The sequence below is a fragment of the Oncorhynchus masou genome, chromosome 29, assembly GCF_036934945.1.
Source record: "Oncorhynchus masou masou isolate Uvic2021 chromosome 29, UVic_Omas_1.1, whole genome shotgun sequence".
Classification (NCBI taxonomy): domain Eukaryota; kingdom Metazoa; phylum Chordata; class Actinopteri; order Salmoniformes; family Salmonidae; genus Oncorhynchus; species Oncorhynchus masou.
Window position 1 is genome coordinate 63,231,732 of NC_088240.1, and position 10,938 is coordinate 63,242,669.

The 10,938-nt window shown below is 40.4% G+C and overlaps 1 protein-coding gene across 1 annotated transcript; it reads right to left on the reverse strand.

Annotated features, from left to right (window-relative positions):
* Positions 1 to 631: 631 nt before the first annotated feature.
* Positions 632 to 10,025, reverse strand: LOC135521265 (asialoglycoprotein receptor 2-like). The gene is made up of 7 exons (XM_064947188.1): positions 9,837 to 10,025; positions 6,972 to 7,052; positions 6,161 to 6,268; positions 5,805 to 6,074; positions 5,514 to 5,674; positions 4,004 to 4,131; positions 632 to 3,900 (listed from the first exon to the last, which is right to left on the reverse strand). The coding sequence occupies exons 1-7, from the start codon at positions 9,898 to 9,900 to the stop codon at positions 3,741 to 3,743; spliced, it is 972 nt and encodes a 323-aa protein (XP_064803260.1). The 5' UTR covers positions 9,901 to 10,025; the 3' UTR covers positions 632 to 3,740.
* Between the last annotated feature and the right edge of the window lie 913 nt (positions 10,026 to 10,938).

Consider the following 10,938-nt stretch of genomic DNA (forward strand, 5'->3'; position numbering starts at 1 on the left):
CACTGTACAGATTCACACATCTGAGTCAAACGGGTATGTTTACGTGTCATGATGGTAACATTGCTGTGTTGTACTCAATATGTAAAGCTGTAAAGCTGTGGGAAACAGAAATAACTATGTTAAGAAACAGAAATAGGATTGTCTTTCATTCCTCTCTTGTTTTATGGTGAGCATATCTCTGAAGACTTGCCTTTCCCTCCTTATACCCTCCAGTCACTGATGGATTCTTAAAAAATAAGTTGACCCGAGCCACATTGACTGGTTATAAGTTCAATGCCCTGAAATGCCCTGACTTGCTAAGATGTCAGAAAATGTAGTAATCCTTTTCCCATCTGTCTGTAATAGATATATTAAGTAATTTCCCATATGAATGCAATAGATCTTCAGTACACTATTGAGCGAACACTAAGAGATTGAATGGATGCAGGGTTGCTGCAATGTGGATGTGGGCTGCTGTAATGTTGAAATACTGTCACCAGAGGGTAGTAGTGAGGTCATAATGGATCAGAGAAAATAGCTACACAACTTGTTATTCCCAATCCTTTCTTCAGTCCATCAATTATCCAATAAGATGAATTTGATCTGTTTATTTTGTACACAAAATAGTCTCATGATATGTGTGTATCAGATAAATTAAAACCATTGTGTACACATTTAATAAAATAATTGCAAATGTATTTGCAGAGACCATCTTCTACAAAACATTAATGTCAGTCAAATCGTGAGTTTCTCCAAGTGACTGACTCAGACACCAATATCAAAAAGAAGAAGTCATCCAAGAACAAAGAGGAGGATCCAGTGGAGATGGAACACACTAATGTCAAGAAACCAACCAATCAGAAACTGTGGAGGACTCTCCTCCAAAAAAGAAAAAGAAACAGGATGCAGCAATAGGGGAGAGAAAGGAAGGGAGAACAGTGGAGGAGGAACCTAAAATAAAAGATACCAAAAAAAATGCAAAGAGGACAAGCAGACAGTAGAGGATAGGTTACACATTGAGTCCATACCTCAATTTTTTAAAATATAATTTAGAACAAGATTGATGAGGACTTGCCCAAGATTGTTGGAGAGGCAAAGAGATCAGCCATTGATGAGCTTGTGGCAGAGCTCCAATGTTCAGTTCATCTCATAGACAAATGAAACCATCAAATTAAATACGGTACATTTAATCTAGACTCAACTGAAATTTTTGCAAAACCATGAAAAAAAGGGCGTTTTGTTTCCTGTCAACAACAGACTCAGCAATTCAACAATAGAGATTTATAGTGGAATTGATATTAGAAATCCTTTTTTAAACTGGTGTTTATATGCCGATTCTTGTACGGTGTTCTGTATTGTTGATATTCTCAACATGGATGTTTTAAACAATGTGATATCAATATCAGATATGAAGTTGCTAGATATGAGCACAGTAATGTCCATGTATTTCTTGCTCAATGAGCTTTCCCTACTACACTTTGTGATGTCACACATTTGCATGATGCTTAAAGGGGCATCATTTTTTGGACTTATAAATTAATGATATGTACCCATTGATTCTTGAAGAATATAACTTATACAGTGCATTTGGAAAGCATTCAGACCCCTTGACTTCTTCCACATTTTGGATTTATATGTATTTTTTTCATCAATCTACACACAAATCCCCCCAAGCAAATGTATTAAAAATAAGAAACATAAATAACCTAAAGGGCCTGTTTGGCCCTGTTTGGCCTGTCCGGGGGTATCATCGGAAAGGGCCACAGTGTCTCCCGACCCCTCTTTTCTCAGCCTCCAGTATTTATGCTGCAGTAGTTTATGTGTCGGGGGGGGGGGTAGGGTCAGTCTGTTATATCTGGAGTATTTCTCATTTATCCGGTGTCCTGTGTGAATTTAAGTATGCTCTCTAATTCTTTCTTTCTTTCTCTGGCCGTGCTGCTGCTCCAGTTTCAACTGTTCTGCCTGCGGCTATGGAACCCTGTCCTGTACACCGGACGTGCTCCCTGTCCCAGACCTGATGTTTTCAACTCTGTAGAGACAGCAGGAGCGGTAGAGATACTCTGAATGATCGGCTATGAAAAGCCAACTGACATTACTCCTGAGGTGCTGACCTGTTGCACCCTCGACAACCACTGTGATTATTATTATTTGACCCTGCTGGTCATCCATGAACATTTGAACATCTTGGCCATGTTCTGTTATAATCTCCACCCGGCACAGCCAGAAGAGGACTGGCCACCCCTCATAGCCTGGTTCCTCTCTAGGTTTCTTCCTAGGTTCTGGCCTTTCTAGGGAGTTTTTCCTAGCCACTGTGCTTCTACACCTGCATTGCTTGCTGTTTTTTTTTTGGCTGGGTTTCTGTACAGCACTTTGAGATATCAGCTGATGTAAGAAGGACTTTATAAATAAATTTGATTTGAAATACCATATTTACATAAGTATTCAGACACTTTGCTATGAGGCCCGAAATTGAGCTCAGGTGCATACTGTTTCCATTGATCATCCTTGAGATGCTTCTACAACTTGATTGCAGTCCACTTGTCATAAATTCAATTGATTGGACATGATTTGGAAAGGCACACACCTGTGTATATAAGGTCCCACAGTTGACAGTGCTTGTCAGAGCAAAACCAAATCATGAGGTCGAAGGAATTGTCCGTAGAGCTCCGAGACAGGACTGTGTCGAGGCACAGATCTGGGGAAGGGTACCAAAAATGTCTGCAGCATTGAAGGTCCCCAAGAATACAGTGGCCTCCATCAATCTGAAATGGAAGAAGTTTGGAACCACCAAGACACTTCCTAGAGCTGGCTGCCCGGCCAAACAGAGCAGTCGGGGGAGAAGGGCCTTGGTCAGGGAGGTTACCAATAATGCGATGGTCAATCTGACAAAGCTTAACATTTCCTCTGTTGAGATGGAAGAACTTCCAGGACAAACATCTCTGCAGCACTCCACCAATCAGGCCTTTATGATAGAGTGGCCAGACAGAAGCCACTCCTCAATAAAAGGCACATGACAGCCAGCTTGGAATTTGCCAAAAGGACTCACAGACCATGCGAAACAAGATTCTCTGGTTTGATGTAACCAAGATTGAACTTTTTGACCTGAATGCCAAGAGTAACGTCTGGAGGAAACCTGGCACCATCCCTACGGTGGAGTATGGTGGTGAAGGCATCATCATAAACTTGTACTTCATATGCTAAGATGTTTCAAAATTGAAGGAAGAAAATCTTGGTTGGCAAGTCCAGCTTTACTTTGTAAACTGAATATTATATGATTTCTGATCTATGAAAGGCCAAAACAAATGTTATACTAAAACACTACTATACATACAGTTGATCTTTGAATGTGAACATGGGAACAGCTGTATGAAACATAATACAATAAGACAATATAAGAGCACTAATTCATTGTCATAATGAAATAATTGATATGAAAGAAAATGTGCCTGATTTATATGAAAGCTCAAAACTAAACATTATTTTTTAAATTCACCAAAGCTACATTAAAACAGATCGTTGATTGTTAACATTTCAAAAACGTACAAAACAGACCTGTGTTTGCGTCAGCCAATTAAGGTTTTCCTTTGTGAATTCTATATTAAAATCACTTCCTGAATTGAGTGAATCTGATTTGACCCCAACAAGCAGATGCAGGGGTCCTTCAATGAGAAGAATACAACTTAATGGAATTCTCAAAGGAAGATGCCATAATATATGAGCTCAGTATGTGAGAATACCTCTTAAGAGAGTGTCCCTGCAATTTAATCTGACCATATTATTTTGTATTTGACCTTTATTAATGCTCTACTCTCACAGATCCAACTGTTCTGCATATCACACCGTACTGCATTCCAATTAGCCAACGGTGCATTGTTTGGGATAGTTAACACGCAATCACCCCCAGTTTGACTGTTCCAAAACCTGCGAAAAAAGAACACCACCATTAATGAAAACAAATTACAGAGTCAAATAATGATTTAACAATGCTTCTTTGTTGTGTTTACACTGAATAAAACGTCCTTACCCATCAGTCAGATTCTGATGACCTCCATTAACCCAGAGCCAGTTGCCGTCTTCGGCTTTGTCCGTCAAACCGATCCAATACCCATGGTACTTATCATAGTATTCTTTAGTGTGGCTATGAATGAATTCCTTATTGAGAAGTGAGTGAAACCACAAATGAAGTGTTAGGGAAAGGGTACATTTTATAGTCATGTCCACATTTTCCAGGAGGCAGTGTGTAAATGTTGTATCTCGTGAATGTAATCAGGTCCAAATGAGAAATAACAAAGAGCACAACAGGAAGTAGCATTGTCATGCGCGTTTGCCCCTTTTGTCTTTTAGTTATGACTGCTTTACCCTGAGCTCATGGCTATCACACATTTTAATCTAGTTCCTATTTCACTTTTCATTCATTTTCATTGTTTGATTGACTTAAAGGTTGAGTGAATCTGTCCCTCTAAACCCGTGGTGGAAAAAGTATCCAATTATCATACTTGAGTACAAGTGAAGATACCTCTGATGGGTTTGGATTTCTGAACATGAAATGTTATTTATCATTAGTTATACTAGATACCTGAGGGATGCAATAGCCGAGGGGCTACACCAGAGGTTAATGGTTATCTGTAGGGGGAAGGTATATGGTGGATGCATTTAATCTTGGAATGTACTGAGTGTAGGGAAAGTGATCAAATGTGCCAGGCATTGAAAAGGGGGGAGGGCCATGAATTAGTGATGAAGGGGGTCGAGGAAAGAAAAGTTTATTGCCCGTATCACTTAGTTTCCTGCCTAGCAATAAAGATACAATGTTTAGCGAGAAGGAGGAGACTCCACCCCAAGCGGGGTACAAATACCACTACTATTGTTGACATGTTTTTGTCGATTCAGCTGTTCGATCCTTTGGGAAGAATAAACTTGGGTTAAGCTTTCATACTGTCCGTCGAGTTCTTACTCTGGTCATTTCAACCTAACACCTTAATAGAAAATGACTCAAGTAAAAGTAAAAGTCACCCAGTAAAATTCTAGTTGACTAAAAGTCTAAAAGTATTTAGTTTAAAATATACTTTTAAGTATCAAAAGTAAATGGAATTACTAAAATACACTTAAGTATCAAAAGTTAAAGTAAAAGTGTAAGTCATTTCAAATTCCTTATATTTAGCAAACCAGACGGTACCATTTTCTTTTTTTTCTTTTAAATTTACGGCCAAAGACACACTCCAACATTCAGACATCATTTACAAACGAAGCATGTGTGATTTGGGAGTTCGCCGGATCAGAGGCAGTAGGGATGACCAGGGATGTTCTGTTGATAAGTGTGTGAATTGGACCATTTTCCTGTCCTGCTAAATGTAAATGTAATGAGTACGTTTGGGTGTCAAGGAAAATGTATGGAGTAAAAAGTATAATATTTTCTAAAGGAATGTAGTGAAGTAAATCTCAAAGTAAAGTATAGATACCCCAAAAAATGACTAAAGAGGTACTTTAAAGTATTTTTACACCACTGCTCTAAACTCTTGTTTGCACCAGTGTCCCACCTGTTCTGCTCGGCTGCCAATGACGGGCAAATCAGCATTCTCTTGTTTGCAATATTGTTGGCTTTCTGTCCAGGTCTTCCATGGAGTGTCATATTGCACAATCAGGTAACAACTAGATTGGAACAAAATCCAGCCATCTTGGCAAGAGTTACACACTCTCTCTACAACAATAAAACATGTACAGTATTAACGCTACAATATAAACAAAATGAGTTTTGTTAATACTGTATATTCATTTTAAGTGTAATATCTAATAAGTAATGTATTTTAATGTACAAGAAAGGGGATTACCTCCTGTGCCAACGTTTTGTGAACAATATTTATTGACCGGAAAGTCATCAAACTGAAATATGAACTGAAGATTCCAGTTCAGTCTATCCCTCTCTCTTGACACATTTTCTATCTCTGCCGCTAAACGTCGGTTTGTAGTGCTGAGATTGGTGCAATCACTCTGCAAAATGTGATTGGCTGTACTCAGATTGCTATTGAGATTCATTAGGTCCTGATTGGCCGCCAGTTCCCCCACCAACTTTGTGTTGTGCTCTGAGAGAGCAGTGCTGACTATGGAGAGAGACGGACATGTTTACTCTACGATGTCATTCTACACCCCTCCAAAATCCATAATACTTTATGATCCACATACTCACAGTAGACACAGAGGCCTATAATGGCTGAAACCAAGAGGGCACAAAGAAGCCCCAAACACACTGCCGCTCCTCGAAAGGGTTGAGAGTGGAGAGCAGACTTCTCGTCCACTAGGAATAGCAAAGATAAGAGTCATGTTATTATAACCATACTGTTAGCATAAGAATATACATTTAATGGTGAGTATTATTCCATCGGCTGATGAAATTAATAATTGAACAATAAAAGGTGGACAATTTGATCATGGCGTAGATTCAATGCGGACCATGGAAGATTTGTGCTAATAGCGCCATTGACATTTTAAAGACATTTGTGGAGACTGCATTCACAGTAAACGCTGCATATGTCAGGTCATTCAGAAATGACCTTAATATTTCTATTGCACTATAGTCTCGTAAGTCTGGCAACAGCAGTGACTAAGGTCTGGTGTCTTATGACAGAATCTTTCAGCAATTTCAATAAAGGATAAACAGACAACTCTCCCAACACATCACGAGGCAGGCGTGTCAGAACGTTGCACTTTGAAACAAATGAATAGCCACTTGTAAAATAATATCATTAAAAAATAACCTCTGTGATCTCCATCTTGCTAGCTACTATTTTGTATTTTATTCAAGCGGATAAGGTATTGACCTAGGCAGTGACGTCGTTCCTCTATGCCAAACTGACGTTCTATTACGTACAGACAGACGGTGCTAAGCCGGAACATTTGAAAATTGTAGGAGGCAACCTGGATCTCTAGAGAGACTAATCATGCTATAACTCAGATCTTCCACAGTCCGGATTGAATCTAGCCCTCTCTCTCAAACACACCTGCTGTGGCAGGATTTTGTTGAGTGACTGCACTTCCCTTAGCCTTTACTTCAGCATATGCTGTTTCTTCCTCTTTTTTCTCTGTGGGGAATAGAAAGGAATACACATACAGTACCTCAGTCCACTTACCAACACACCTAAACCCAAATACCCACACACCCCAGCCCAGTTACCCCCATCCCCTAACCCTAACATACACATGTCAGTACCCTAATATTCATACAGTCAACTACCGATACACCCATATCCTAGCCTTAATTGCCCTATTTGTTAGTCATAGACCCCAGTTTCTTTGCCAAAACTCCTCATCCCTGTAGCCTTACTATCTCAGCCCTGTTACTCACTTTGCCTAGTCCTGTATTAACCCAAGTCACCAACAGTAACCTATTTCCAGCCACTTGCTGCACATCTCACCCTGTTATTTGGGGGGGGGGGGTCAACGCAAATAGTCCGGGTGGCCATTTTATTAATTGTTCAGCAGTCTTATGGCTTGGGGGTAGAAGCTGATAAGAAGCCTTTTGGACCTAGACTTGGTGCTCCGGTACCGCTTGCTCTGCGGTAGCAGAGAGAACAGTCTATGACTTGGATGGCTGGAATCTTTGACAAATTTTTGGGCCTTCCTCTGACACTGGCTGGTATATAGGTCCTGGATGGTAGGAAGCTTGGCCCCAGTGATGTACTGGATCATACGCACTACCCCCTGTAGCGCCTTATGGTGGGAATCCGAGCAGTTGCCATACCAGGCAGTGATGCAACTGGTCAGGATGCTCTCAATGGTGCAGCTGTATAACTTTTTGAGGATCTGGGGACCCATGGCAAATCTCTTCAGTCTCCTGAGTAGGAAAAGGCATTGTCATGCCCTGGGGGTGTGTTTGGCCCTCCTTTTCCTGTAGTCCACAATCATCTCCTTTGTTTTTCTCACGTTGAGGGAGAGGTTGTTGTCCTGGCACCACACTTCTAGGACTCTTTTTGCTAACGACACCGTTGTGTCGTCAGCAAACTTAATGATGGTGTTGGAGTTGTGCTTGGCCCCGTAGTCGTGGATGAAGTGAGTCAACGGAAAGCGTGATCACACAGTCGTCCAGAACAGCTGGTGCTCTCGTGCATGCTTCAGTGTTGCTTGCCTCAAAGCGAGCATAAAAGGCATTTAGCCCATCTGGTAGGCTCATGTCACTGGGCAGCTTGTGGCTGGGTTTCCCTTTGTAGTCCGCAATAGTTTGCAAGCCCTGCCACATCAGACGAACATCAGAATCTGATGACTCTAGCCTTTAGCTTGGTGCAGATGTTGCGTGACTTCTGGTTGGGATATGTACCTGTGGCGATGACGTCGTCGATACACTTATTGATGAAGATGGTGACTGAGGTGGTATACTCTTCAATGCCATTGGATGAATCCCGGAACATATTCCAGTCTATGGTAGCAAAACAGTCTCGTAGCATTCGTGTCATCTGACCACTTCCGTATTGAGCGAGTCACTGGTACTTCCTGCTTTAGTTTTTGGTTGTAAGCAGGAATTTGGAGGATGGAATTATGGTCAGATTTGCCAAATGGAGGACGAGGGAGAGCTTTGTACACGTCTCTGTTTGTGGAGTAAAGGTGGTCTAGAGTTTTTTCCTCTGGTTGCACATATGACATGCTGGTAGAAACAAGGTAAAACAGATATAGGTTTGCCTGCATTAAAGTCCATGGCGACTAGGAGCGACAATTCTGGATGAGCATTTTCTTGTTTGCTTACAGCCTTTTACAGCTCGTTGAGTGCGCTCTCAGTGCCAGCGTCGGTTTGTGGTGGTAAATAAACAGCTATGAAAAATGTAGATGAAAACTCTCTTGGTAGATAGTTTATCATGAGGTACTCATGAGCTACTCTCTATTAGACATCGCGCACTAGCTTTTATTGACAAATAGACACACATCCTCACCCCCACCCCCACGTCGTCTTCCCGGACATAGCCGTTCTGTCCTGCCAATGCACAGAAAACCCAGCCAACATGAGATATTACAGTTTTTAATGTCCTGTCGGTAGGATAGTCTTGAACTGAGCTCATCCAGTTTATTCTCCAGTGATTAAACGTTGGCCAATAGAACGGATGGTAGAGGCCGGTTACCCACTCGCAAACGAATTCTCACAAGGCACCTTGATCCGCACCCCCTGTATTTCCTTATTTCCTTCATGTGAATGACGGGGATTTGAGCCTTGTCGAGGTGAGTAATCTCTGTTCCAGAAGCTCCTTTGGTCATAAGAGACGGTAGCATCAACATTAGGTACAAAATAAGTTACGATTCGAAAAAACACACAGGAAAACATCAGCCATCCCTTCTGGCGTCATTCTTCCATTCCATTCCAGATCTACATGCATCTCAGCCCAAATACCAATACGAAGAAATATCATTGTGCAAGAGACAGTAAACAAATCTGTTGACATTAAATATTTGTTCAGTTATTACGCTAATTCAGTTTATACAGTACATTCTGGAATTTTTCAGACCTCTTGACTTTAACCATGTTTTGTTACTTTACAGCCTCAATCTAAAATGGATTAAATCGTTTTTTTACTTGATTTAATCAAAGATATTTGATTAACACATAATGGCAGAGTAGATTTTCCATCAAAGACAAAAAAAAACATGAACATGATTCAGCATAAATACATTTACATTTACATTTAAGTCATTTGGCAGACACTCTTATCCAGATAGCTGCCATATCTGGCTCACTTTCTTTAAGCACCCTCCAATTTGAATTTTCGCAAATAATTGTGGTTGTTATAGTCTTCCGTCTATAACATTTTTGTAAACCGATAGAAATGAACTAAAAGAAGACAGTGACATTGATGAAGAGATGAGAAAGAAAGGCCATGACCCACCTTTCGGCGAAGAAACGATGGGATTCTTGAAAACCACAGAAGAATAATGCAGCTCTTCTGCCATCCTTTAGACCTGTCGTCAACAGTGTGTACAGATAAACCTTACCCAGTGTTGAACTATATTATAGGGTGGTCCCTGTTTTTATATCCCTATTAGGACCTGTATTAGTACCTCTGCTTTGACTCTGGTTTGCGTTATTCATGTCAGACAATGAGGAAGTCGTGTTGAAGTGCCATGGGCGTCATGATGGTACTGAATGGCACTGCAGAACTCAGTATGAAAATCTGTATGGAAAACCATTGGCCTACAACTTTGAATGGAAAACATAAATAGTTTTGTACAGAAATAGAAATCGGAGTGTCTCTCATTCTCTGCTCACTTGTTTTAGTGTGAGGATACCTCTGAAGACTTGCCATACCCTCTTGTCAGTGGTTGATTGAGAAGTTTTTTTGAGAAGTTGGCCAATCCACATTGTGGTTGACTGGTTTAAAAGTAAAATGTAATAAATCAAATCAAATCAAATTGTATTTGTCACATACACATGGTTAGCAGATGTTAATATGAGTGTAGCGAAATGCTTGTGCTTCTAGTTCCGACAATGCAGTAATAACCAACAAGTAATCTAACTAACAATTCCAAAACTACTGTCTTATACACAAGTGTAAGGGGATAAAGAATATGTACATAAAGATATATGAATGAGTGATGGTACAGAGCAGCATAGGCAAGATACAGTAGATGGTATCGAGTACAGTATATACATATGAGATGAGTATGTAAACAAAGTGGCATAGTTAAAGTGGCTAGTGATACATGTATTACATAAAGATGCAGTGGATGATATAGAGTACAGTATATACGTATACATATGAGATGAATAATGTAGGGTATGTAAACATTATATTAGGTAGCATTGTTTAAAGTGGCTAGTGATATATTTTACATCATTTCCCATCAATTCCCATTATTAAAGTGGCTGGAGTTGAGTCAGTGTGTTGGCAGCAGCCACTCAATGTTGGTGGTGGCTGTTTAACAGTCTGATGGCCTTGAGATAGAAGCTGTTTTTCAGTCTCTCGGTCCCAGCTTTGATGCACCTGTACT

Bases quoted from the DNA above. Each gene is read 5' to 3' on its own strand.
- LOC135521265 (XM_064947188.1), bottom strand. From the start codon at position 9,900: ATGGCAGAAGAGCTGCATTATTCTTCTGTGGTTTTCAAGAATCCCATC. The intron at 5,675-5,804 runs GTAATCCCCTTT...TTATTGTTGTAG, and splicing joins ACAAAACGTTGGCACAGGAG to AGAGAGTGTGTAACTCTTGC. The intron at 3,901-4,003 runs GTAAGGACGTTT...CTTTTTTCGCAG, and splicing joins CATCAGAATCTGACTGATGG to GTTTTGGAACAGTCAAACTG.